General features: G+C 40.9%; 2 protein-coding genes across 2 annotated transcripts; one reads left to right on the top strand and one right to left on the bottom strand.

Annotated features, from left to right (window-relative positions):
* The first annotated feature begins 395 nt into the window (after positions 1–395).
* On the top strand, positions 396–15,433 carry LOC132081072 (radial spoke head 10 homolog B-like). The gene is made up of 20 exons (XM_059484591.1): positions 396–455; positions 1,447–1,745; positions 2,471–2,546; positions 2,766–2,834; positions 3,038–3,211; positions 3,735–3,820; positions 4,395–4,515; positions 5,679–5,855; positions 6,517–6,658; positions 7,115–7,236; positions 7,702–7,888; positions 8,576–8,684; positions 8,769–8,848; positions 8,945–9,093; positions 9,885–9,992; positions 10,895–11,068; positions 12,269–12,320; positions 12,831–12,941; positions 14,003–14,198; positions 14,625–15,433. The coding sequence occupies exons 2-20, from the start codon at positions 1,477–1,479 to the stop codon at positions 14,869–14,871; spliced, it is 2,649 nt and encodes an 882-aa protein (XP_059340574.1). The 5' UTR covers positions 396–455; positions 1,447–1,476; the 3' UTR covers positions 14,872–15,433.
* On the bottom strand, positions 15,100–27,460 carry CCZ1 (CCZ1 homolog, vacuolar protein trafficking and biogenesis associated). Its single transcript, XM_059484592.1, has 15 exons — positions 27,248–27,460; positions 25,554–25,651; positions 25,337–25,430; positions 25,165–25,239; positions 24,098–24,145; positions 23,746–23,829; positions 21,644–21,819; positions 21,335–21,416; positions 21,120–21,181; positions 20,506–20,617; positions 19,874–19,907; positions 19,402–19,519; positions 17,742–17,900; positions 16,550–16,677; positions 15,100–15,448 (listed from the first exon to the last, which is right to left on the bottom strand). The coding sequence occupies exons 1-15, from the start codon at positions 27,344–27,346 to the stop codon at positions 15,393–15,395; spliced, it is 1,425 nt and encodes a 474-aa protein (XP_059340575.1). The 5' UTR covers positions 27,347–27,460; the 3' UTR covers positions 15,100–15,392.
* Between the last annotated feature and the right edge of the window lie 185 nt (positions 27,461–27,645).

Below are 27,645 nucleotides of genomic sequence, written 5' to 3'. Positions count from 1 at the left end.
CGCTCTACCAGTTCTGTAGGACCAAGATTTAACCCAAGAAATCTGTGTTTATGTATCGTGTTCCCTTCATGCTCCATTTGCCACTGATGGAGCTGTGGCCATGATGCTGCTGCTGTTCCTCCAGTCCGCGCCGCTTCTCCGAATAACGTGGCAGAGCCATGCCCGTGGTACGGGGCACGGCTGTGGCCGGGAGCCTTCAGCAGAGTGTCCGTGTCCGTGTCCGTGTCCGTGTCCGTGTCCGTGTCCGTGTCCGTGTCCGTGTCCGTGTCCGTGTCCGTGTCCGTGTCCGTGTCCGTGCGGAGCCGCGGTTCCGTGCGGGAGCCAGCGCGGCCGGGCCCGGGCCCGCGGCGACCGCGTTGTTACGGCTACGGCAGCGCCTCGCACTGCGCCTGCGCGGGAGAGAGGGGCCCGGCACCGGCCCCGGCCCCGTCCCGGTGTCCCTCACACAGGGCTCGGTAAGGGCTCGGTTCCGGCCCGGCCCCGCTGCCCCTCAGATAGGGCTCGGTACCGGCCTGATCCCCCTGCCCCTCAGACAGGGCTCGGTACCGGCTCGGTCCCGCTGCCCCTCAGACAGGGCTCGGTAAGGGCTCGACCCCGGTTCGGCCCCGCTGCCCCTCAGACCGGGCTCGGTAAGGGCTCGACCCCGGTTCGGCCTCGCTGCCCCTCAGACCGGGCTCGGTAAGGGCTCGACCCCGGTTCGGCCCCGCTGCCCCTCAGACCGGGCTCGGTAAGGGCTCAGGCCCGGCCCGGCCCCGCCGTTCCCCTCTCGGGTGCCGGTGCCGCTTGGGGCAGTTCCTGCCCGGCCTCGCCGCTGCGGCACTCGCAGGTTGGGTTCTTGCACTACCAAGCGGTGATACCCGGCTGTGAACATTGCAGCTGTGCAGGCAGTCCTGTAACCTTCAGGTAGCTCTCAACTGGCAAAATAACTGCAAGATGTGGTGGTTATGCTGTGCTGTCGTTCAGTCTGCAACTCATAACTTGAAAGCAAATTAAATCAATAATAGTAGTGCAGGTGTAACTTCCCAGAACTTGCCGAATGCATATCTTTGAGAAACGGCTTTCAACTTTTCAATGTAATTAATAGCTAAAAATCGGGTAAAGATGGAGATCTCCATGTGGCAAAAGCAGGGCTACTGATAACACTTCCATCACAGTGGTTTTGATGGAAGACTTGGATGTAATTTACAGACATTGCTCCCTGTTAACCTTGTGGCCTGCCTGCCGCAAGCTGACACCACTGGCTTGAGGAATTGCTGTTACAGAGATTGCTTTAATACATATATTTATATTAATCACAGAAATACTGGCGTTTTGGGGGTTTTTGAGTTGGTTGGTGTTTTTTTTTTTTTTTTTTTTTTGGTAGTTATCTGTGTTTTAGGTTATTTAACTAGTTCATAGGTTAAAAACATGTACGTTAGACAGAAATAAATTTTCTTTTTTCATAAGGGAAGTACACACTGAGACAATTCAGCAGCTATGATAAAAGGCAAGAAGAAAGATGGCAAGAAGAAAGATGCTAAGAAAGATGGTAAGAAGTCAGCTGCTGAGAAGTCAGAAGAATCTCTAGGTACCCCAACTGATAGCAGCTTAGCCACTCTGGGAGATTTGCCAAGTGACTCATTGGGTGAAGAAACTCCAGCAATTCCAGAGGCACCAGATGAAGAGCCAGTGGCAGAGGAACCACCAGTCCCGCCTGTTCCCCTGTTCCACGAAGAGCCTCTTCTTGCTCAAGTGATTGTTGAAAGGTACACTTGTTACAAATACAGCAGTGAAGTCAAGAACTCTCATTTAAGTATCTCTGCTGTAGCCAGTGTCATACAAACACTGATTTGTGGCAGAGAATCAGGTTATGCAGACCTAGTAGCAGTGGCACCTTAGGAGATGTACATGTGCAATTCTGCTGCCTTCCTGCATCCTAGAGTGCTGCTGGTGCTCTCTGCCTGCCAAAACCCTCATTCTTTTAGCTTGTTCACCTTAAATGAAGTTTTGTTAAAGTATACAGATAACTGGTGAAGGAAAATATATCATGTAGTCTTAGTTGTTGCTGCCTTTTAATGCTTAAAGCTGCTCATATCTCTTCAGAATGTCCTAAACTGAGGAAGCAGGTGAATGGCAATGTTAACAAAATCCTTTTGTATTTCAATATGATGTTTATATCTAATGTGTCATATACCAGCATGCCTGACTGTGAGGTAGAGAATACTACCAATGTGGGGTTTTTTCTTAATTGAAGGAATTATGGGTCTGAGGCAACACAACAATGATGTGGAATGTTACAAGGAGGTTTCAAAAAATTGAAAATTTTCTTGTTGTTCATTGTTCTACACAAGGTGCATCAGCTGACCTGTGTGTAGACCATGGTAAATCAAAGGTCATTTATGATCATTTATGTGATTGTATGGTTGTTTATGTGATTTAGATCTATTGACAGTGACTTGAAATCTTCATCTTTAGTTTGGTTTCTTTGTAGCTATGAAGGTGAACAAGTTAATGAATTCTATGAGGGCGAAGGATTTATATGTTTTGAGGGAGGAAATACATACAAGGTGAGTGTATAAGTTTATTAAGAATTAGCAGAGTAAGTTCTCTCTCAAGAGCACTGAGAAGCATTGAAAGCTCTGTTTAGTTTCTGGCATTAAAACTCTTGATTTGAAACTAGTAGTTGGAGGGGAGTTAATTCTTTTAAAATCTTACAGTCACTGTAGGCTTCAGCTGGGGTAAGAGTAAATAAATCTGCAAGTGATGCTATTCTCTTCATTTTGAAGGGTCTGTTTTCTGAAGGGCGTATGAATGGAGAAGGGACTTACACATGGGCTGATGGAGTGAAGTATGAGGTAAAGTACAATTTAAGTTATAACTGAGCACAGTTCCGTGCAGTTAGATGTGCAAATTGAAGGAAAGTAGATAAGTTGCAGTAATTGGTACAGTGGAAGTGGAAAATGCAGAGCTGTGGCAGTGATTTCAGTTACAAGCCTGACTTGTCCCAGAAGGTTGGGAAACAGAGATTTGATTTGAATGTTGTCATTTAATCTTTCAGGGAACATTTGTTAAGAATGTGCCAACGCATTGTGGCCGTTATACCTGGAGTGATGGCACTGTTTATGAAGGATCAATCCAAGATGGACTTAGGCATGGATATGGAGTTTTCAGGAGTGGTACTCATCCCATTTTTTACGCTGGTTTTTGGTGCAATGGCAAAAGACATGGAAAGGTCAGTAAGAGCTAAATGAGAGCATGGGCTCCTTCAGGAACAGCAAGTGTTACCGTGCAAAGGTTTTGCTCTGTTGCATGGTGTTATGCTGTGTAGAGATTTGTTTTTCCTAGGGAGCTTCTGTGAGGTTGTGAATACAGTTAATACTGTAGCCATACTGTTGGAAGGAAAAGACTGAATGGGTCAGAAAACTTATCTACCTCAGACTGAGTACTGTAATTAAGATGCCAGGGTTAGCTCTCTTAAAGTATTTCCAAGAGGTTTGAAAAAATGGTAGACTTTGATGTAATGTAATAGGATTTTTCTTTTGAACATTTGGTGCTTTCTAAGGTCTCACCTAATATTAATCAAAAGAGCTTGCTTTCTTTATTTAATTCTATCCCTTCATCTGCTTTCAGTACAGTGAGTCAAAGTGACCCTAAGTATTAGAACATGATTACAAGCGTCATATCATTTGTATGTGGTGTTTTATTCAGGTAGATGAATATTTAGGTGTTTAAAGTGACTGTGCTCTTTGTTTCAGGGTAAAATTTATTATGATCAGGAACAGACCTCCTGGTATGCAGGTGATTGGGTAAACAATGTCAGAGAAGGATGGGGATTCAGACGGTAAATATGATAACACTTCTTCTTACCCTCAACAGTTTTTATTTTTATTTAAAGTGCATACAAATGCTTTCATTTCATAGTAGTATGTACTTTCTGCAGTTGAATAAAAAATGTACAAAGTGCTTTATGATAACAAGACAGACCTTTAGAAGTGTATTTTTGTTTCTACTGACCATTCACACAAAAAAATAGCTTAAGACAAAGTCCCAAATCAGCTTTGGTAAACCACAATTCAGCAAACACACTTGATTGATTTGAGCAGATAAAGCTGCCTTATGAATAAATGACTTCTCTGTAGAATTATATATAAACAAATATTGTTAATAGCTATGGCAAAGAATTTTTGGGAAAAAGAGCTGGTTAATACTTTGAGTGATTTCTAAATTAAAAATAGGAGGTATAAAGGGACTACAATAAAACCTCTGTGTCCATGTCATAGTGAGTCAATTTTCAATTTAATGCTTATATTTAACCTTAATAAATTATAAATTTATTAGCAATGAGGTTTCACATAAATCTTCCATAAGATCAGCACAGAATTTAGTATGAATTAACTTTTATTGGTTTTTTGCAGCTACAGATCTGGAAATACATATTTTGGTCAGTGGAAGCAAAATCTACGACATGGACATGGAAAAATGATATGGCTGGCAGATAACCAAGAGTATGAAGGAGAGTGGGAGTGTGGCCTGCAGGTATAACTTCTTCCTCAGAAACCCTTCTTTAGTTCAGCATCTGTCCACTACTCTATTGGAAAGCTAAATAGGGAGTTTTGTGCAATATCAAGTGTGGAGAGTTTAGTTCAAGCATGGCTTAAAGAAAAAGGCCATGAAGCCATGCAATTGAGAGAAAAGTAAAAGGTAGTTGTGAAGCAGTTCCAAAAGCAGTTCCCAGCCTGATTTCTATAAACAATTAGACTCTCTCAGGCATCACTTTATAAACAATAAGGTTCTCAGGTAGTCTTCCCATAACAAGCAAAGCACCCTCTCTGGGAAAAGATGGCACCCTCGGAACAGATATGGAAGTTTTGGGAACCTTTCATATCACAGTGGGAACACTGGTTTTATTTTGTGTAAACAATCAATGGTATTGTAAAACAAAAGGAGTGGTTAGAGTTTTCTCTGTTAGCCTATCATAAACCTGGATTTTGGAATATGCATGAAGTTCGTTAACACTGTTATTTAAACTGGCTGATCGATCAATAAACTCGAGTTCGATGCATCAAAGGATGGTCGTTCTCCCCTCACTTCAACAATCAAAGCAGCTTTGTATGATTTTTGCCAGTTGAGTTTGCTAGTTGAGATAAAAAACCATGTTCTTTATTGTAAATTGATTCTTATGTTAGCAATATTCAAATTGTTAAGGGATTTTGATTTAGTCTTATAAAATCAAAATTTCATTCCCTAGTGGAAAAAAGAAACATTTTTCAATTAAAAAAAAAAGTTAAAGAAGTGTTTGTGACTTAGCTTGAGCTATGACTTCAGCAGTAGGTATATGTGGCATTTATTTCTGTGTCACCTGTAAAATACTAGACCACACTGTTCCCTCTTGGAAAAGTTTTATGATGGGAGATGCCACAATTTTGTGGCATTTTCAGTTCCTTCCATTTATTATTCTGTTTCAAAAAGAAGGTGCGTTACTTGCTCTGTCTTTTCACTCTGCTTAAAATTTAGGAGTCCCTGGTAGAGCTTGCTCAAGTATGTGTTGATGCAGTGCATCCTCTGGGTGCTTCTCCCATGCACCGTTGTAGGATCTCCTGTCCCTGCTTTGAGGTGCTGCAGCCATCAGCTGGGGGATTTTATTTCAGAGTCTGCCAAAGTCTGGATCTGTTTTTTAAGCACACTTTTTTTTTTTTCAGCACGGTTCTGGCATGCACACATGGTTTTTTAAGAGAATGGACTTGTCTAAGTATTCTCTATGGAATGAATATGCGGGGAATTTTGTGAAAGGGGAGCGCCATGGCCATGGGACATTTCTTTATTCTGATGGAACAATGTACAGTGGAGAATGGGCACATAACAAGAAGCATGGCAAGGTGAGTATTGGCAGAACTACAGATAGCAGCAGAGCAAACTGTCCTGCTCTGGATGAGTGGATCTCTAGATTTCTGTACAGCAAACTTCATTCAGTTTGCAGTGTGGATGGAATCCTCACACAAAGGGCAGAGACTCCACTGAAAGCAGCTGGAGTCCTTCCAAGGACACAGGCTGACTCTGTGATTAGATATATTTTGGGTATACAAAGACATGTATTTCACTGTGGAGATTTTCAGTTCAATAGGTGCATCTTGAGTTTTGCAGTGGTTGGTCAGAATTTCACACTTCCACTGTGAGCTAATGGATTTCAAGCTGTCCTTGCACAAAGAAGTTCTTAAAACCTCTCATAAAACAGACTTTTGAAAAAGCTCTGAGTGGAGTGCCATATATGCATCTAAGGAGTACAAACAAGTCTTTCTGTATGGGGGAAAAATACTTTTCAAATCAAACAGATATATAGTCAGTCCTTTATCCCAACAGTGTACCTATTTAATAGATGACAAAATGCATTATAAAAGACAGTAGGAAAAATTATTTCGTTGTTTCATATATTGCATTTTAGCCAAGATTCTGAAAAGGAAATTTGACTGAGAGAATTAGCAGTTTGGGGCTTTTATAAATCCTTGTTTTATATTTATATTATAATTAATCTATCTGTAGGGCATCTTTGTCTTCAAGAGTGGTGTTTGTTTGGAAGGAGAGTTTGAGAATGATTGTCCTGTGGAAAGGCCTCCTCGTCAAGGCTCTGCTGTGAAGGCCAAGAACCGGAGAGCCACCAGCCTAAGAAAGAATTTTGGCACTAGTGAGCAGCTTAACAAAACAAATTTTACTTAGTTCACATTTTGTTGTTCCATTTTAGTACAATATGAGATTGTTTGTACATACTCAAAGAGCAGACATATTTCCTCAAAGAATTTAGATAGAAATGGGAGTCATGGCTTCTGCTTCCTTCCTGTGTTTCTGTGAGTGACATGGAGTGAAGTGGCACATCCACACCACATCTTGTAATGAGTGGAACTGTTGTGTGAAAGTTTCACAGCTTTTTTAATGTCTGCATTTTCTTTTGGTTAGGAGTTCATTTGACAGAATTGCTCTTCAGTTGTTCTGCTGTTGGTTGTGAAATCTCTACTTCTTACTGTGAAGGAATCTATTGTTCCAAGTTAGTAATATAAGAAGGAAAAATACACATTTTGTTTTTCTGTGTGTGTATATTGAGCTTTGTTTTAGTTTGTTCTAACTTACTTTATTTGTTTGATAGAAAGGACTGCAGTCGTTAATGCCTTGGGAAAGATTTCTGTTCTGGGATCAGATCTTGATTTGGATGTATCATCACTGCTTGCCTTCTTCCCAAGGGAAGACAGAGAGAATGAATCACAAAAAGTATAAGTCTACTGTTTGATACTTTCAGTTTTCCTCTGTGTTGTTTTTCATACTATTTTATTTCTGGTTTATTGGTGTTAAAGTAATGATTTCCATTAAACAATTATTTGAAAATCTGAAAGCCATGAAAACAGAAAAGCAAAAAGTATGAATAGACAATATTGCCTCTTCTGAGCTTCCACTAAAAAAGGCCAATTAAAAATAGGCTAACATATCTGGAAGGGAATGGAGCAACCAGCTTTAGCTACTCTGAGGTTTGTCTGCTGATAGAGGATGATTTGTTTGTATCAGTCACCAAAACCCTCTGAGTTGAAGCATTACTTTTGAGTAATGCTTTTGTGAACTCTTGGCCAGGGATATGCAAAGTTACAAGGTCAAATAATTATCTGCCCAGTTACAGAATCAATACAAACTGGTCTCTTCTTGCTTTGAGATGATGCTGAAAACATATCCTGCTTTATTTAGGTAGAACTGGCTGTGTTGAGGCATATTTCAAAATTGAGAAGAGCCTACTACTTCTACTGTACCTTGGGCTGTACTTCTTGTGACAACACTTGCAACATGACTATGCTGCAGTTTTGGAGGTTTCTGAAGGACTGCAATTTTCATCTCTGCTCCGTGACTCTCGCTGAAATAGATCGAGTGTTGAGAGGTTTGTACTCCTGGTGAGCAGGGTAAGCTGTGCAGAGTTGGAGGGCGACTTCTCCTGGCAGCTCAGCTCTGGGAGTTGTGGTCCTGAGTCAGTTCCTCTGTGCCTGTGAGTTCTCAGTGGATCAGTTTACACTTCCCTGGGCACTTCTGGTCCTTAGGCGAGAAAATACAAGATAAAATACGACATAAAAAATTGCACTGAAGATCTATCTGTTCAAAATATGTATTCACCCCTGGTCTTGCCATTACTGTTTAAGAGAGAGTGAGAGAATTTTGAGAGAGAAGTAGAAGAAAAAAAAATTTTTTTTCAGTGTTCTTAACTTTAGTTTGCATGTAGTATTTTTTGGTCTTCCATTGAGGCAGGTCATCAATCAAATCCCTTTAGACCTGCCCTGTCCTTAGTATGTGAAGGGTTTACCTCCAACTTTGAATCCCCTTTTATTTCTGTATATGCTGAGTGGATGCATTTCTAGAAAGAGAATTGTCCAAGATGCAGCTATAGGGGGACAGTTCTCCCTTGAAACTTGTTTGGAAGTGCTGCATTATCTGGTGTGAGATTTCTGGGAGTGTTGTTACACTGTGAGGGGTGCAGATGGAGAGGATAAGAAGGGCTGACAAATCAATATGCCTATAAGCATTTTAATATACATGAGAACAGTAGAAATTTGTTTTTCTAAAATTTTTTCAGGTGATCAATCACCTAAGGACATCCATGATCCAAGTGACATAGTACTGTTCAGAACATTTGTATGCTACCTTGTTCACCTGGCATTTCATATCTATCATGAAAAGTGCAAGTAAGTTTCATCTTTTAGTGAAATTTATTTCAGTGTAATCAGTTTGAATCTTCCCAGACAAGAGAGTTTTTGTTTCAACTGCAGAGATGAAGTTCCTCATCTGCAGAAGTGTTTCTTAGAAATGATGTCCAGGAATGTTCTGCCCTCTGCCTGTTGTGTCCAAGGTAAGCAATGCTATTTCTTCTCTGCAGAATTCATTAATTAGTATCACATGCATTGCAGTTTTATTGTTAATGTCTTTTTTTCCCAATTCATTTTAGGTATCTTATATTCTGGTGGAGAATTCTCATCTTTTGCCATGAACTACCTTGAGAAATGCTGGGAAATATATGGAGATTTTTGTAGACCATGTCCCAGACCTCCATTTGACTCCACAGTGAAGCTGAGACAATTCCTCTGGATGTTGGATGTAATAATCTCATTTTGCTCTGTTTTGTGTGATTAGATGTGCTTTCTTTGTTCAGTTTATATGAACCTTTTAAAATAGTCCCTGTGGCTTCTGCTCAATTGAAAAGGTGGGAATGAGGTTATTTGTGCAAACTGTCCAAGGAGCTGTAAAGGAACAGTTGTTCTTCTGTTATTTATGGACTTTTTAAAGATTTGAATTGTAATTTTTTACTCTTATCAAATCCTAGACAGATGTGTTTAGGGGAATATAAATATTTTTTTCTGATCCCCACTGTGTCTTCCTCTGCCCCATCTATAAAATGTGTATATGAGCATGTCCTATTGTTAGAAGTCAAAGACTGACAGCTATTGAAATAACACCATAAACCATTTCAATAATGTATTTACTACAAGAGGAGCATGAGATTCTTTACTAAAATTCAGTAATTTGGGGACAGATCAAGATTACTATGAAGGTAGAGAACAATTCCCCCTGGTATGCCTAGGGTTGGGGTGCTTCACTTTATAAATCTGAGCAATTTTTTCATGAAGAAAAAATTGGATAGCAAAACTGTAATTTTTTTGTATTTCTGTGTATGAACTTTCTCAAGTTCTTTTGTAACACTGCTTTTGCAGTCTAGGGAAAATTCCCATTGGCTTCAATAGGACTAGAATTTCTGCTGTTAATTACAAAAGTGGAAGTATCATTTGAAGCCACTAGAAATTTTGGCAAAGGCTTGAAAGGGAGGTAGATTAGGTCCATGTGGGGCATGCCTTAAGTGCTGTTAACATGTGATATTTATTCTTACCCAGGATTTTAAACTTCTCAGTGAACAATTAACTGCTCCAATAGTTCTGGAAATACTTGTCAAAGTTGGTGCCTCTGTACCTGACATCTATGGTGTCAACCTGGAGCTGGAGGTGTGTATGGAAATTAAAACATAGTTCATTGGTACAGGAACAGTTAAAATTGCTTTTAAGAACTGCTGCAAATGCAGTTTTTCTCATCTTAGCACAGTCTCAGCATACTTGAGCATTCAGAAAGGTCCTTAGGAGTGCCATAATGCAGGCAGGGAAATCCCCTTTGCAGTGGAGTGCTGGTAGTGACAGTTCTGTCCTTGGGGAGCTGCCTGACACTGTGGATATGCAGTGATCACAGAGGGATTGATCACTGCACTGGGGCTGGCAAGGTGGGTCAGTAATTAAGATGTGAACCCACTGATCCTGAAAATCTGGTGATGCAAGAAACCTGATTAGTGACATGTGAGGTGCTGCCACCTCAGTGACTGAAGAAGACTCTTGTGCTACCTGAGAACTGGCCTAGTACAGAGAGTTTTCACCCTTAAAGAATTAACTCTTACTTAGCAACAGCCTCTTGTAAATAGCATAACTGAATTTGTTTTAAACAGGATCTGATAAACTGAACACACAGTGGAAGTCTTACTAAGGAATCCATTATAAACCCACTCAAGGTTTCTAGCAGCATCCCATGCAATTAAAATATGATGTGTTAGGTAACAGCTGTAGTTGTGAGTTACTTGTTAGAGAAATTTCTCATAGCTCCAGATAGAACAAAAATCAGTGCAGTGCTTCAGCTCAATATGATTTGTATAAAGTGTAACACATCATATCCTCTCCTGAATATTTTAAGCTTTGTCTGTTTTCAGTTTTTCTTCAGACAAAGGGATGTTTGACTAGATGAATGAAGCCAGGGGGACTTCACTGCCACTTCTGAGTTCTTTGCTTGCTCAGGTACACAGGCCTGTTAATGAAGAGATTTTGTAAAAATTAATTAATTTACCACTGCCTTTGTTTTACTCTAGATGGTTTTTCTGGAATTTTTTGAATCTCTTCTTGAATGTGCATTGGTGTATGTTACTGAGGATATGGTCCTGAAGAAAGAAGCTGAAGATAATAAGAAAAGAAGTAGCTTTGAAATCAAGGAGGTCCCCAACGAAACCTCAGCTGTGTCTCTCACAGAACAGGCTCCACCCCAGGTAAAGCAGATGCAGACCTGTTCAATGTTGTTGTGTCCACTGAGAGAGTGAAGTCAGGCCCTGAAAATGTTCTGTTTCCTGACCATGGAAACCACTCTCCCCTTTTTGCATAAATTAATTCTTGATTGTGTCTTTCTGCTTTTTCTGTTTGTTGGTACCTTAAATTTTAACATCAGTGTAGACAGTTTTAACACATTTGCACATTTTCCTAGATAACTGAAAATACACATAGAGTACTTCTGAAGGAGAACTGACAGATTGGTTGGCTGGTGAAAGATTTGTCTCTTCTGCATTAAGCTGAATGTCTAAAATTGTCCTGTAAAAATGGCATTTTTATGCCAGCTGTTGTGTGTAGCAAGCCTTGCTGTTTGCCCACAGTTGAGCTGTCCTCTTTTTCTTTTTGCTAAACTTCAGAATAAGGATTTTGTAGGTTGTGAGATGCTGCCTGTGACACTGGTGTAATTTGTGTATACAGAGTAGTTGAAGACATGAATTAGAATTGTTATTATTTGGAATTATGCACAAGATGAAAGTATTTTTATTAATTCAAGGAGTATTCACAAACATAATTTCACAGCCTCTGTGCCACTGTACACCACCACTTCCCATTCTTTAGCCAGTTGTTCCCACCCTGTGCACCCATTCCCTTGCAGCATCACTGCAAGCAGTGACACAGTTGCACAGTGAAGTGGTCCACTTAAAATAGTAAAATAAAAGAAAAAGAAATTCTTAATTTAAATGTTCTGAGGCTAAAATGTTTCTTGTGTTACATTTCATTGGTGCAGCAGAAGTATAATTGGTACAGACATAAATGATGACATTTCCCAGGCAGCTGAGCTCTGCACTCAGGAGCAGATGAACAATAGATGAACAATATGTAGAGCAACATGTAAGAACAGAGAACAGCTCAAAGAGCAGGAGCTTTCATTTTCTCTAGTGCTGTCTTTCCCTAGCTCTGAAATAGGATAATCCTGCTGGCCTGGCTGGTATCGAAGGGAAAGTGTCACCTGGAAATACTTGAAAAGGTGAAACACTCCTGCAATAGAAATATCTTGAGATAAGCATGATGGCAGGATGCATTTGGCTGGCAGAATGCTTTGGAGATGGGAATTTGCACAACTGAAAGGGACTTGGGATTTCACTTTGGGATTTGAACACAGGGCCAGACATTCAGTAACTGAGTTTAAAACTTTTTGCCAGCCACAGAGACCTGGTGAAGACACAGAGCCTGCTCCTCAACCTTCTCTGCTGGGTGAGTACTGTATAAAGTGACTATAAAACCATAAAGTGGCTTGAGGAGATTCACTTTTTCTGCAGCTTTCAAAACAATTAAACAGGAGCTGCTCATGGAAACAGGTGATGTATTGCAGTCACAGAGGGCAGCTCCATTCAGTTTGGCAATTATGACAAAGTTTAAGTTTAGCTTTCCATGCCTGCTGTACACAGATGGCTGGCTAAGTTGGAATCTCTAAATTTTCTATGCTTTTTAATTAGAAGCTATCATTTTTTCATTAAAAATATTTTTTAAATCTTAATTTATCCTGTTCTGTCCACTCATGTGGGCATGGAAACAGGAGCTTGAACTCTGCATTGTGCCTTCATTAGAAACAAACTTTTCATAATTTCAGAAGCATTTTAACCACAGGTCTGACTTTCATGGCAGATGACAACCTGTATTTGTTTGTGCTGAAGATCAAACTTGGAATTTCATGCACAGGATTAAAGGCTGAGAAATTTTAATTTTCTTTCTTTGCAATATCAGAAACTCTTCTTTCATTTCCCATAACTCCTGGAGAAAGCAAAGATGATGGATCAATGCCAAACAAGGATGTAAAAGAAGAAGAAGATTCCTATCCAGAAAAGGAATTGATAGGTAAAACAATCCTACTGTTTTAGGACTTATACACACAAATCTCTTGTAGCTCTTGAATTGTGAAGTTTTATTTGTATAGGCAGATTTCAGCTTGTCACAAGAGGGCAGTAAATGAGCATTAATTCTGGAGGAAGATTTTTAAAAAATTTAAAATATTTTAAAAAATAAAATAAAACTTCAAAATTAAATAAGATATTTAAGAACTGGCTCACAAAGTTTCCCCAGTTTCAAAATGCTACATTTTATCTGCAGGACATCTATAAGCTGTAATTTGTATTTACTCTATGAGAAGCTCAAGATGCAAGCCTGTCTGTGGAGTGTCTTGGACAAATAAAATGTATTACTGCCATGTCCTGCTGCTTCTACTTAAAATAAGAATTATTATTAATGGTGCACCACCACTAGCTGGGATAAGATGCCTTATGTTAGGACAGGCCAACATTCAGGCAGGAGAGATGTTCAGTAAGAGCACTTTGAAATGTTGAGGGTTGTAGTTTTCTGTACCATCTTCCTTCCAGCTCATTAGCAGATCTCATCTGGGTTGGTTTTTGTATTTGTTTAATGTTTTCTGCTGCTACAGAACTCAAATCCAAGGACAGAGGTAGACAAGGATCTTTGTGCAGTCATCAGCTCTTTAGCTGAAATCTGATGGGTGAAATGTTACACGGCTGAGTTTTGTTCAGGGCCCATCAGCTGGGCCTGGCCTGTTCCCTGACATGACAAGGGACACTGGCACACCCTCTGTCCTTTCAGCTGGTCATGTTTGTCCATCCCTTCCCCCATGCACAGGAGGCACAGATACTGAACTGTCATCAGGTTACTGCAGCAGACTCTTAGCACAGGATTAAAGGGGAGAGTTCATTGTCTTTTTGTGCCATTCCCAGGGCCAGGTCACTGAAGCCCCCCCCATTCAGTTCCAAGTGTCTCACACCTTTCATCCTCTGTACCATGCAGAGGCCAGACCTTCCCTTTGCAGTGTCAGAGCTGAAATATTGTAGTCCAAAACACATTTGAAATAGAAGTGCCCTGCTAAATACACATGTTTAATTTACATCTTGCAGATGAACCAAAAGAAGATAAAGATGAACAAAAGGAGCTGTGTAGTTTCTGGATGTGTCAGGTGGAAATCTTTTTCACAACTAAGTTGTTCCCTGCTTTTGAGCGTGAAATAGTGCTGAGAGATAAAATAAAAGAAAAAAACCCCCAAGATGCTGAATTAGCTGAGCTGAGAAAGATCCAGGCTGAGGAGCTGAAAAGGTGAGTGTTGAATCTTGTCTGGCAGTACTGTTTATCCTTTCTTTTCCACTAGCAAAATAATTGAAAATGAGAAGCGTGTTCAAGAAATTAATATAGCTTACTGTAGCTGGCAAACAGACTCACACAGGTTTCATTAGTAACATACAGAATGTAACTCATGTGCTTTCTGCCCCTGACTGGGGTAACAAATCCAGGCTGCTTTCAAGTTACAAACTTAGCTCTGGTATTTCCTGGCACTTGGTTCTTGCTCTGTGCAAAGGCAGTTAAGACATATTTGGACTTGAGGGGGATATTAGAGACTTTCTGCTTCTCTACACTGTGGCAGTTTATGCTGCTCATACTCTGACTAGAGCTGCAGTTGTTTGGCCAGTGGAAACCTTTCTCCCTTCTCTTACAGTACCTTAAATTCAAATTTTGTTCATGCAGACTTATTGCTGAAAAAGAAGAAGAAGAAGAGGCAAGAAAGCAAGAAGCAATTGCATTACAGGAGAGTGTCAGGCTCAGTGAAGAAGCCTCATCATCTTGGGAGACACTGCTCTACTGGAGAAACCTCCAGCTGAAAAAAGAGGTCTCCAAGAGAGAACCCTCACCAACAAAAAGCTCACGAGGCAGTGAGGCTAAGGCAGCACCCACAGCTACCAAGGCAACTGCTGACAGAAAGAAAAAGAAATAAATCCTCTGCTGGGAACTGCTGAAGCTTCAAGCAAGTCCTCTTCCAATAAGGGAAAAAAAAAAAAACCAAAACCAAACCAAAACAGCCCCAGAAGACCCACAGTTGTAGGAAGCTGTAAGAATGGCTCAACTGTGTGCACAAGACTTGCTGCTTTCAGAGGGAGCAGCCTTTTACACCAGTTTTGGGTAAACTAGCAGCAAGTTACACAATGCAAATGAACACAGATGCTTCTAAAGTGTAACAATTATTAGTTTTATTTTTCAGCAAAATATTCACATAACATATCAGAATGGAATGGTACAGATGAGTTCAGACTGGTTTTTAATTAGTTTGGACATAAACATTTTTAAAATTTAAAAATTTTATGGTCAGAGTTTACAGATTTTAGTAGAAATTTTGATTCTTACAAAGCAAGTATTGCTTTACTATTGTCATTATTCCAGTCAATAATATGACTAATAACTTCTCATGTTGAACAAGTGCCTGACATTGACATCTTCAATAAATCAGCCCTTTGCAGATCAATCCAAGAAGAAAATATTATTAAACTGTGTTGCACAAAGTTTCTTCACTTCTTCTGTTAAAAAAAAACAAAAAAGCCCCATCAGTCTTGTATTTTACAGAAACCTCCTCAAGAAAAGCCCTGGGGATTGTCATGGAGAATATAAAACTCAAACAGAAAAAGTCCTGAGAGTTTCTAATGTAGAAACACACTTAATATTACTCTCTCTTCAGTAGGAGAAAGTCAAGTCTGATGTCTCCCAGTGGCTGAAAGTGGTTTAAGTGTAAATTGTGGGCCTCTCAAAAACACTGCAACAGCAGCAGACTTGGCTTAACATGAAGTTAAGGGAAGTATATGATAACCCCTTTTTCAGAGAAAGGAGGAATTAGGATATTCTGTTACAGTAAATCAAGTCTGCAAAACTTTTGCTTTGTGTTATTTGGTAGACTGATAAACTTCCTAGGTTTATCAGGCACAGAAACACTCACTCACTGTTTCTCTGTGGTAGGTTTGATGCTGAAATACAGTTACAGAGAGATTGCCAAGTTACACAGCTCATTCCTCTTTTTAAAATGCTGCTGGGCTTTGGTCCTGCAAGGTAGGAATTCTTTCCCATTGTCTAAGGGAAGGATGTGCTAACAGGAGCACATTGCCTCCTGTTAGAATGGAGAGCCCTAGCATTGCTGCAAGATTCAAACAGATTTTTACAGAAATAGCAATGTAAATGCTTTTTGCATCTTAATGTTAATTCTCCCTCTTAGTCCCAGTAAATCATTCTCAAAACCACGTTAGAAACAAGACAGTGATGGATGGGGATCACTGACAGGACAGCCACGATGTGTGAGTAACTAACCCTGCATCACTGACAAACAGATGTAAATATATTCATCTCTCAGCTGTAATACACTTTTTAAATTATGCCTAAACTAAGCTCACAGTGCTGTTCTTTATTATTTGAAGGAGGAAGAATGACTGATTAATAATTAAAAATGCCTGCTGAATATTTATGCTCTCCTTTCACAGCTGGGAGTAGGCAGACTAAAACCTTAGGCAAACTCAGCAGCTCCATCAAAGATCAGTCCCTCTCTAGACTCCTCATGAGATGGGCTGTATTACTTCTCTAGGGACACATTTTAGGAGTAACTGTATTTAAAGGTAATAAGAAACAATCCTTACCATTAACTTCAATCAGATTTACATTTTTTTGATTCAAAATAACATAGAGTTCTCGCTGGTCAGACTTTTTCCCAACTACCCAGTAATCACTCATTGCCTTCACAATAATTTCCTCGTCTTCATCAACTCTGAAAGAATTTGTAAAAAGTAAAGAAGGTGGCAGCAAGATCATCTTCAACAACTTTATCTGCATTTGTTAGGACAGCTCAATGTCAGAAATTGTGGTTGTGCAGTATCAAAGAAAACACCAGTTCTAACTTGGCCATCATTCAGTCCAGGTTGAAGGCTTCAGAAATGGCTGCTCAGGACGTGCCCAAATGTGTCAATCAGTAATTTTTTTCATTAGCCAAGCACTGCAGTGAAAACACTGAAGAAAGCACCTCCCCTCCCTTCTGGTAAGGACACACTTCACAGAATGAGGATTTGCTGCACAGGGACCAAACACTGAAAGCTGGAGATGGGTTGGTGATACTAAGCTTTCCCAGAACTGCTACACCTAGACCTAAACTGTGCTCAACAATTGGATATCTGCTATAAAGCTGTCACAACCCAGTACTTCCATTATATCATAAAACACACTTTCTTCATTTATAGAAAAATGGAAACCTTGTCCTTAAGCATAGTGGGGAAACAGCTTGTTGCTAATGGGAGTTAGGGGCATCCCAATCATTCAGCACTGTCATGTTCTTTCTTAACTTTTGTAGTGACAGAGGGTCTCTCCTACCTTGCAGCATGACACCCACTGACTAAAGGCATTATCTTCTCTGTCAGCAGGGCTGCAGTAACTGCAAGGTTTGCACTTCATCCTTTGTCTCAGCCCTAGAAGCCACCAGCTGTGTCAGGGCAGGTGACACAGGCAGAAGCAGGTGTCCCTGTCCTTTACACTGCTTTCCCAGATTAGACAGACTCTTGTGCTTCCCATCCCATTTTCTATGACTACTCTGAAGCCTCCAATAGATGAGATACTTTCTTTGATAGAGGCCCTGGCCCTCTTTTAATTTTTTGTTTAAAAGGACACTAGAAGTTGTTTTTTTTTTTTTTTTTTTTAAGATGGACTACTTCTAAGCAGCACAAAATACCAAACATGAATAGCCAGCCATCAACAAAAAGACTGGAAAGGGCCACTCCTTTGCAAAGAAAAAAAATCTGCTTGACAGGAGGAGTTCCAGACTATTTAACAGTCAGGCATTACCTGGAGAAGTCACTGTTGATGTCACCCAGAATCTTCATGAGGTCAGGGTGAACAGATGCAAGTGATACACTGGGGGTTTTCCTCATGTGAATGGTGCTTTTCTCTGCCAGGTTCATGTGATTGAAATAGATAAACTTAAACTGAGGTTCCTTCTCAGCCCTAGGAAGATTTAAAAAGAAAAAGTGATTTGTGAATACCAAGATGCTCTTTAAGCACAGGCTTCCAAGAGAATGGTTAGTGAGCCAGTGCAGAGCTAACTTACACAGCCTGGACTTCTCTTCACACTGAAGAGACTTTTGAGATTGAAGTTCATTTTAACACAGTTTAAAAAAATAAGACAACCAAGCCTGCAGAACCAGCCAGTATTTCCCCTTCTGCCTCTCAGGCTGCCAGCAAAACACACACAGGGGAGTCTGAAGGCCTTGCCCCACTTCAGAATAGTAATTAATTTGCATTTTTCTAATGAGCTGTTTTTTCCTGGCCGCATTTTGTTCCTGCTGCTCTCCCTTATGCCAGTCAAAGCTGATTTGAATGGATCCTGGGTCTTTAATTTGAGCAATAAGTCATGTGCTATTCATTATTACAACCAAGAGAACAAACTCTTTCTTGATCCAGGCAATTAGATTTTCCCCCACATCATTTGTGTGGGCCAAGCAAGAGACTATTTTCAAACTCCTGCCTTGGCAGTCTTCCTCCATTTCCTCTTTTATGAAGTTAATATTAAAAACCTAGAGCTGTAATTTTTTGTAGAAGTCACAACACACTCAGACTGACCAAAAACTGGCTGCAGCAACTGGTACTTGAGGCAATGCATTATTTAGAAGCAGAAGATACTGTGATGACACTGCTCACCTTAGCAAACAACCAGATACCCCTGCTCTCTGTCACCCACATGCATTAGTGTCAAGGAACTGTATCATGTTTTCAGGACACCGTGGCATTAAACTTTTAAAGAGTTAAAGCTGCCAAAGCCAGTCCCAGATGACATCTAAAAACCCCAAGTTTAATGATTTAGTAGATTGGCACAATTTCAAGCACACCCTATTCTATCCTGTGCAGTTTTGCTGATTTGGGATGGTACCACTGACTGAGTTCACTCACACACCTATCTTTGGCTGAATCCTTTTATATTGCCATATGGGATACTGCTCTTGCTTCCTAACTAATAAATCTATCAAAAAATAAATGCAATTTTATTGCAAGTCAGCTCTAGTTCTAAGTGAAGGATATTTTCTAAAGCATTAGCATCCTTTTTCTTTTGACTGTTTTTTGCCCCTCAAGTAATTACCTTAGTCCTGCAAAATAGGAAAATAAAAGACCTTTTTTCCTCACCTACTATACATGGCAACACTTCAAGAAGCAGTAATTCTGGAAAAGTCCTCAACAGTAAAGCTTCCACTGCAACCCAATAACTTACTCACTAAAATTGCCATTCCAGCCAGACAATAAACATTTGTTCCTAAATTAGTAACACCTATTGTTACTTCAGGGAGACCCAGATATGCAATAACATGCATTTATAAACACTTAAGATGCAGAAAAGTAGACAAGCATTGCTTTAAGTACACCATTAACGCTTTCAAAATTTGGGCTCATTATTTAAGCGGTTCATTTAATCTAAATTTCACCAACTAATGAGGAAAAGAAGTGTGGTACAAACCCTGATATTCTCTTGTTGATGTTGTATTGTTCACATATGTCTGATGCCAACACCGTGAGCTGAGGCCCAACAATGCTGTCCAGTTTTCTGCAGAACTCCAGTGTGGGTGGAATTGAAGCTGTCAGGCAGAGAAAAGGCAAAGGTGAGATTCTCTTCCCACAGCTGAAGGTACACTTTCTGCAGTTGTTTTCTTAAAACATCAGTGAGAGTCCAAGGACAAATTTCTCCCACAATTCAAACCTCAGAGGTGAATTTGAATATGGCTAAGTGAAGCAGTATTTAGTCATTTTATTGTGTAAAATGAGTTACTTGGACCACTGGAACAAAGATAAAAGACTGATAAAAGCACTCATGAAAAAGAGACTCAAAAACCAAATTAATATGTGTATTTTTCAAGAGTAAAACAAGCTGCATGTCAAAGTATTTTACATAGAAAAGTCTTGGCAAATAATTGATGCTAATAGGTACTTGCCATCAATCATAAAGCAGACAGCAGCACTCATTGCCTGGAACAAAACAAAAGCAAAAAAGCCATTTACAACAGATTACTTTCACTAAGTCAAATAAATGACAAAACTTCATTTTTGAAGTTGCACACACAGGTGAGAAGAGATTTAAAAATCCTTTTTAAAGGTAACACTTCAATAGGATAACCTTTTTGCAGTCCTGCACAACACAGGTTAGCTATGATTTTAAAATTCAGCTATGATTTTAAAATTCAATTAACTGCTTAAGTTGTAGGGGAAAGATAAAACTTGGTAAAAATGCACTTCATACAAAGATACCTGCAAGAATCTCCCATTTAAGGTAAGAACAAAAAATTTTTTGTTTTATTGATTAATCCCATATAAAGCAAGGCATGAAATCACCTAAAGCAACTAAAGGCTGGTATTTTGTTTGAATAAAACAAAATAATTGTTTTGTACAGGGTACAGGAGAGGAGAGAAGAGGATTCAAGCTTTAAAGCTTGTTGCTAGAAATGCCAGTTTTCTGTCTCTTATAGTACACCTTTCTATACAATTCCTAAGTATTTCACATCATTGTCACCTTCACTGCACAATGATTCCTAATTCTGAGGAGTAATTGCAGAGGAAATTGTAATACCTTATAAACAATTAAGTGAAGCTCTTCGTAAGTGTCATCAGTGTTAACAAATATTTTGGGGAAACGGCATTTTGTTTCTGGATCATTCAGATTTAAAGGTCCAGTAAGAAACCTAGAAAATAATTCAACAGGTCAGATGTGATGAATACTTGTATTTCAGTTTCTTGAATTTAACAGATGTTCTCCAAACTTGCAATTAGGAGTTCTCATGATTAAGGATGTCCAAACCCACAATTATGCAAAATAATGTTGCCCACTTGGTTAAGTACAGAATTCCTCACTGACATGCAGAGTGCAGAGGAAGAACAAATAGATAAATCCTAGATTAAACTGCACCTTTGTCTGGAGAGCTTGACTGAAAAGAAATGACTGGAACAATTCCCAAATTTGTCACACAGTGCATTAAGAACAATGGGAAGAAAAATAAATCTGCTGTACTGTTAATGAAGCATTTTCTCTTTTTTCCAAGGGTGAAGTTTTACATTGCAGCAACAATTGTGTGACCCTCAGGAATGAACTGTGTGTGGAATATGTATTCAAAACACACACACTCCTCCCAAATGCTTTGCCTGGGGGGAAGAAGCAGTAGATGGTGGCAGTAAAACAAGACCTACCTTCCATAGTGTTGGAGATTTCCTGGCATTTCCGCACGTATTGGAGAATCTCTTCCTGCTAACTGAGGGGGAAAAGAACATACAGGAAAAAACAGCTTAGAAGAGAGAGAAAAGAGATTTCTCTTTGGTATTTTAGTCTTTAGTACCAGATAAACAGGAACAAAATACCAAAACCACCCAACTACCTTGCCCCTCAAAACCCCCAGCCCAGCTACCTCAGGCTCCATGTGCCTTGGAAACAGAGATGTCGTGAGATATTTGTACAAAATTCTCATGTCATCTTGCTCCAGTCCACTCCTAGAATATTGTGGGGAAAAAGAAGCAAATTATGTTTGTGCTGCAGTTCAGATCACACATTTTCCTCTAACTAGCTCAGACCAATGCCTTTCTTACTGAATGGCAGCCTGACTCATGTTTTCTCATTTTCATCCAACTCTGTCACTAATTTAAAAGCTTCCCTATAATGGCACTTACTCATAGGACTAGAAATTGAAGAAACACAAAAGAATTACTGAAGTACCTACCAGATAAGCTGGTCATTGTAGAGAAAGGCAGTGTACTTGACTATACTCAGGCTTTCTTCCATCCTGTTTATAAATGACTGGATTTTCAAGTAAGTCATTTTATCCAGTGGAAAGAAGCTGATTCCACAAAACACATCCAGCAGATCACAAGACTGTAAGTGCAGTGTCTGCAAGTACTGAGAGAACAAAGACAGCTGGCTTTTAGAATTCAGAAAACTGCCAAGGTGTGGATTTAAAGGACAAATTTGAGTCTAATCCCCTACAATCTGGACTAAAAATCAAAGAAAAAAAAGTTCTTCCAGTGCTATTTGTCTGACACATTCTTTCATGTGGGGACAGACTTTTTACAAAGGTTTGTATTTGGACTGAAGGAAGCTCAATTTAGGTTAGACATGAGAAAGTTTTTTACAATGAGGGTGGTCACACACTGGCACAGCTTGCCCAGAGAGGTGGTGACTGCCCCATCCCTGGAAACATTCACAGCCAGGCTGGACAAAGCTCTGAGTAACCTGATCTGGTTGAAGATGTCTGCTCATAGCAGGGGGCTGGCCAGGATGACCTTTAGGGGTACCTTCCAACCCACACCACTCTGTGATTCCATGTGTGAGTGCATGAATGGGATTCCAGGCATCACTTTGCTTTTATTTAGTCATTATGAAAACAGCTTTTAAGGAAAGTTCAAGATCTTTTGAGAGTATAAGCAAGCAAAGCCTATCTTACTGATATTTAATTTCAGATCCAGTTGTAGAAATAGGCACAGATGCTTCCAATGTGTAATGGAATAAATAATTTCCATTATTCACTTTCTTGATAGACTGTAATCTTTAGCAAGAGATTTCAAATGCTCTGTCAAGTGGTCTGTGGAAGATGCTTTATCCAATGGCTCCCTCTACAGTCACTTCACATTCCTGAATGCCCACAAGAAATACAGACCAACAGGGTGACAGATCTCTGGCACAGCTTGTGAGTCTCTCTGTTTTAGCAATAAAAATTTATTACTTTGTTTTTTGCAAAGGTCTACTTTTAATTTAGTCTGGACAGCAGCACACAAAGGCTCATCATGGTGCTCCTTGTGCCAGTGGTGTTTATTGTGGAGTCTACCATAAGTCTTACACAAGCAAGACCCTCCCCAAGTCCACAAGCAAAGCCTGTACTTTTGTTTATGCTGTGACAACACTGTGCCATTCTACAAATCTGTTAAAAGAACAAAATTTTAAACACCATTACACAGTGCCTACACTCCATCACTATCTCAGATCTCAATACCACAAAGTACAAACTGCTGACAGCAGTCTTGTTTCCTTGCTTGCAAACAAGAAAAATGGGAGCAGGCACTTTTCAAGTGTGATGAAACTTCTCATGTAGGAACTCAAAATTGTGCCAGATGAGACTACTCAGTCAGTTACTTTATGTGAAAAATAGGTTTTGCCTTTTATCCTTTCACTATAACATCAGCTATTAAATAACATTCTGAAGACTACTTACAATGCATGCAATATTTCCTGAAGCCTTCTTAGGATTGGCTACTAATTCCACATAGTGGAGTAGAGTGGAGGAGTTAAAAAATTCATCTATTCACTATTTCACAGTATGAAAGGACTTTAAGCATGCAGGTTGTGGAATCTCCACCCCTGGATGTTTTCAGGTCTCAACCACCCAAAGCACTGGGCAGGAGAGTTTAAATTCAGTGTTACCCTTGAGTAGGAGGCTGAACTGGATGACCTCCCCAAATTCCTTCTAAGCTCAATGAATCTTCAACAGTCACTCAAATAGGTCTGTACAAACTGTTATCACAGTAACCAATTCAAACATTAAAGCAGAACTTTGAAAGAAGGAACACAATTCCATCAGAAAAAAGATCCAACAGTTAAGTTGTTCCATCAAGTCATAACCACGCTTGTGGTTCAACTCCACTGAAAGAACCCCAATCTGTCAGAAAAGCAGGAAGTATTTGACAAAGTGAGTAACCACACACTTTGTGTTGACTCTACATCTTTTCCACTGCCTGTGTTTTATAGTCACATTGCTGCCACTTTTTCTTTTTTTTTGGGTTTTATTTCCAGTGCAGAATCACAGTATGTGCCTGAAAAATGAGGTCTTACCCGATGGAAGAATTTCTCTAGTCTCTCCTTTAGCACTTTCACACCCCCATCTTCCATGGCTCTCAGGAATGTGCCATTGAAAAGCTAACAGTTTAAAAAGAAAATAATCAGTTAATTGGGTAATCATTTACAGACATTTCTTTTAACTTGGTTATGAATATGGATTACAAAATAACTCCCATTCCTTAACATACTCCAAATCAATTCAAATGTATCCCTTCTTTACTGAAAAAAACATTTAAATTTGCAGAGTCCAGGTATTAATGGCAGCAGAAGCAAGAATTTATGTGTGATTGAAGTATCTCATGCTCTTGTCCTGTAAAAGGCCTTGAGCCCCCAGAGTTAGCCCTACCTTGTACATGCTGTAGCACTGCTGGAGGACTGAACTATAAACCTTGTCCTGCAGGAAAGAGAGCAGCACATCAGTACAAGCAGAGGCAGAATTACCAGTATTTTGGCTGAGCTACACATAACATGTGTTTGCAAAGAGCCAGCAAAGACACAAATCGGAGAAATCAAGCTCTGAAAAGCTAAATGACATTGTCATTCAGCATCTAGAAATGTCTCTGTATTTATAAAGTATGATTTCAATAAAGGGAGTCCCTTCCCCCATCACATTTAGTACCAAAAGAACCTTCAGAACTCATGCCAAGGATTACAAACAGTGCCCTTCCCTGAGGCCAGTGGTCAGTGAAAATGATCCTCTCTCTGATGGTCCTCTTCATCCAAATCAAAGGCTGAAGAATGTGGGACACTACAGCAGGTTTTATGGGGCTGAGATCTTAACCCAGAACAAAAAGAGATCATTTTATCTGGCAAAATAGAGTCCCTAGGACTCCAATCCTTTTCTCAGGACAACAGAGAGGAACAAAAGTAATGCACACTGTAATGAACAGGGGCAGGATGACCAACCAGCTTTTTAATTATTATCCCACCCTGCCAAATACCCTTCCTGTATACAATTCAACAGACATAATGATTCTGCAGCTTGGACAAGAAATCCCATCACAGTTATGAGCTTTTTTCGTTTTCCAGACTAGTAAATATTACTAGCAGTCTTAAGAAAGTAATGACATGTATACTGGCACCTAATAAAAATACAGAGATTTAAGAACTTAATTAAACAAACAGATCCTAAGAAATATTCACCTATTTCAAGCTAAAAGTCTCAGCTGAATATTTCATCAGTGTTTACTGAATGATCTTGAACTGTTCTCTGGATAATTCTCTATTTTGTCCTCTTCTTTAAACTTCACTGAAAAGTACTTTGCCCTTTTTCCATTTATGAAGATAGATATAGATATATAAAAAATCAATTTAACAGCAGTTCAAGAAGAATTAAACTAAGATATTTCTAGATGGAAGTACTCTCAAAAATACAACATAACTCATTAAAAAAAAAGGAAAATTCATTATTACCAGCAATTCTTCTTCCTGATATTCATAGACTGGCTTTCCATCTTTGTGTTTCTCTATGATGGGATTCCGTACAACCTAGGAAGTGGAACAGGCTGGTATGAGACAATGCAGAATGCATTGAGAACATTGCAGGATGGTGCTTTAGGAATATGCATATCACGTGCATAAGTACCATGACCATCCAGAAGTTTTCTTCAGGTTCATGGAAAAACTGTCTGTTCTTCTGGGTATGTAGGGATTTTGCAGGTTTTGTTGGGCTAAAGGTCCTGAAAAGAAAACATGTAAGTAGATATAGATATTTATACACACTCGCAAGAAGACATATAACTGAGATATTTAAAATACAGTGCTTGTGCCAAAACAATCACCCATGCAATCAGAATTCCTACCTTGTGAACTGTACTATAGCTTCACACAGCCCCACATTTCTAATTTTTTCATTCTTTTCTACTTCATTTGGATGATAGAAGAGAATCTTCTTTTCTTCCTAAAATTTGAAAAAAAGAATCCAAGCAAATGCATTTTAACAAAATCAAAGAATATTGAGTTCATGGTTTGTTTGTTTCTTTAATCCCTTAATAACATAGGCAGAATTTTATTTTGTACCAAAATGGATTTCTGTAATAATGGATAAAAGATATATTAAGCACACTTAAGCAGTCAAACATCCCATGATATGTCAAAGGGCTTTGTAAATTGAAGGCTATTGATATCACAGGCCCCAGTTACTTCTGGGCCTGTTCAAAGCAAGGCAAGCTTCAAAGCCAGCTCAAAGCATGACAAGCTTCAAAGGGAGCTCAGATTGCCCCAGGCCTTGTCCAGTCATGTGTTCAATACCTCCAGAGATGGGAATCCCACAACTTTCCAGCCCTGCTCTGATGTTAGATCACTTCACCTTGAAGAATTTTTTTTTCTATCTCATCAGAATTTCCCTCCATCCATCCTCATTCTTTCACTTCAAGAACCACACCCCATCATCTACTGCTTTCCTTCAGGCAGAGACTGCCCTCTGCTCCCTTTCCACATTGTCTCTCCTCCAGAATGCACAAATGCAGTTATCAAAGGCTCCTCTGGTACCCCACAGACTGCACCCCCTGACTGACTGACTCACTCAGGGCTTCTCCACTAGGCTATTTCAGTTTGCCAGTATTTTTCCTACTCTGGGAATCCCTGGAAGATCACAGCAGCCACTGTGCTGGCCAGAGGGGAAGCACTGGCTTGGCTGGACCTGCTGAGCCACCCTCCCTCCCTCCCACAGCCACAAGCGCTCACTGCTGATTCACGTAGGACCTGTTGTTCAGACTGATCCTGTTGTGCAGAGCTGCTCCCAGCCAGTCCACCCGACCTGCCACGGTGAGCCAGACCATTCCACCCCACACACGGGGCTGTGCTGAGCTCCAGAGGCTCCTGCCGGCCCCGTCCCCCGCTCGCTGGGGTCCCTCGGGACAGCGCCTCATCCTCCAGCGGAACAAGCAGCTTCCCCCGGGCCGGAGTGACCGGGAACGTGCTGAGGGCAGGCTCAGCCTCCTCAGCCTGTCACTGCTCTGTGTGTAAGTACTGCTCTGTTCAGGAACTATTAAAGCTGAACCACACAACACGCTGTCACCTAAAGCGAGAGACCAGAGCTTCCTGACTCTCCTTACTAAGGGACACACCGGCGAATAAACACTAGCAGTAACTTCACTGTAACTAAGTTAAACAGTAACCTTTCTACCATATTGTAGCTACGTCTAGAAAGATTTTTAGACAAAGTTAAAGCATCAGCAAAACAGTTGCTGACTGTCCAGCTCCCCATCTACAACATACGCCGGGCTGCTGACAACACCTTTGGTTACTGTTTCTTTTCGGTGTGAGGCAGTGCCAGACCCCAGTGGGGGCGGCAGTCGTACCCAGCCCCGCGGGTACCCAAATGCCCGGTACGGATGCGGCGGCCGCGGGCCGGGAAAGCCGCAGCTGCGACCGCCTTTGTGCGGGGCCGCTCCGCAGGGACAGCGCCGAGCCCGCACACGCTGCGGCCCGGCCTCGGGCACGGAGGGACCGCCGCGCCTTCCCCGCATCCCCGGGCGCAACATCCCCCTGGTACCTCTCCCTCTTTGGGCCCCAGCTTGGGGTTGTAGATGAAGAAACTGAGAAGGGTCGGAGCGAGCTGCTTCTCCTGGCCGGCCGCCCCCGCCGCCGCCATCCTGAGCCTGGGGCCAGCAGCCGCCAGACACCATCGGGGATCGGCCCGAGGCCGCCGCGGCACCGGCCCCGCCGCGCTTCCAGCGGCCCCGGCCCGGCCGCGGTTCCGCCTCCGCGCCCCGGAAGCGCAGCGGCGGCCGGGAAGCGCTCCCGGCCCGGGAGCCCCGCAGCGCCCCCAACGGCGGCCGCGGGAACGGCGGGAGAGGGAGCTCGTGCCGGCGTTCCCTCAGCCGGAGCCCGTGCCCGGCGTTCCCTCAGCCGGAGCTCGTGCCGGCGTTCCCTCAGCCGGAGCCCGTGCCC

This window comes from Ammospiza nelsoni, chromosome 17 (genome assembly GCF_027579445.1).
Source record: "Ammospiza nelsoni isolate bAmmNel1 chromosome 17, bAmmNel1.pri, whole genome shotgun sequence".
Classification (NCBI taxonomy): Eukaryota; Metazoa; Chordata; class Aves; order Passeriformes; family Passerellidae; genus Ammospiza; species Ammospiza nelsoni.
This window is presented reverse-complemented; position numbering and strand designations above follow the sequence as displayed.

What these genes read in the sequence shown, in the direction of transcription:
- LOC132081072 (XM_059484591.1), top strand. Translation starts at nt 1,477, where the DNA reads ATGATAAAAGGCAAGAAGAAAGATGGCAAGAAGAAAGATGCTAAGAAA. An exon ending in AGGGAGGAAATACATACAAG is followed by an intron (nt 2,547 to 2,765) that starts GTGAGTGTATAA and finishes TTCATTTTGAAG; the next exon opens with GGTCTGTTTTCTGAAGGGCG. An exon ending in ATGGCAAAAGACATGGAAAG is followed by an intron (nt 3,212 to 3,734) that starts GTCAGTAAGAGC and finishes TCTTTGTTTCAG; the next exon opens with GGTAAAATTTATTATGATCA.
- CCZ1 (XM_059484592.1), bottom strand. Translation starts at nt 27,346, where the DNA reads ATGGCGGCGGCGGGGGCGGCCGGCCAGGAGAAGCAGCTCGCTCCGACC. An exon ending in GCTATAGTACAGTTCACAAG is followed by an intron (nt 25,431 to 25,553) that starts GTAGGAATTCTG and finishes TTTTCTTTTCAG; the next exon opens with GACCTTTAGCCCAACAAAAC. An exon ending in TTCACTTAATTGTTTATAAG is followed by an intron (nt 19,908 to 20,505) that starts GTATTACAATTT and finishes GTTTTGTTCCAG; the next exon opens with GCAATGAGTGCTGCTGTCTG.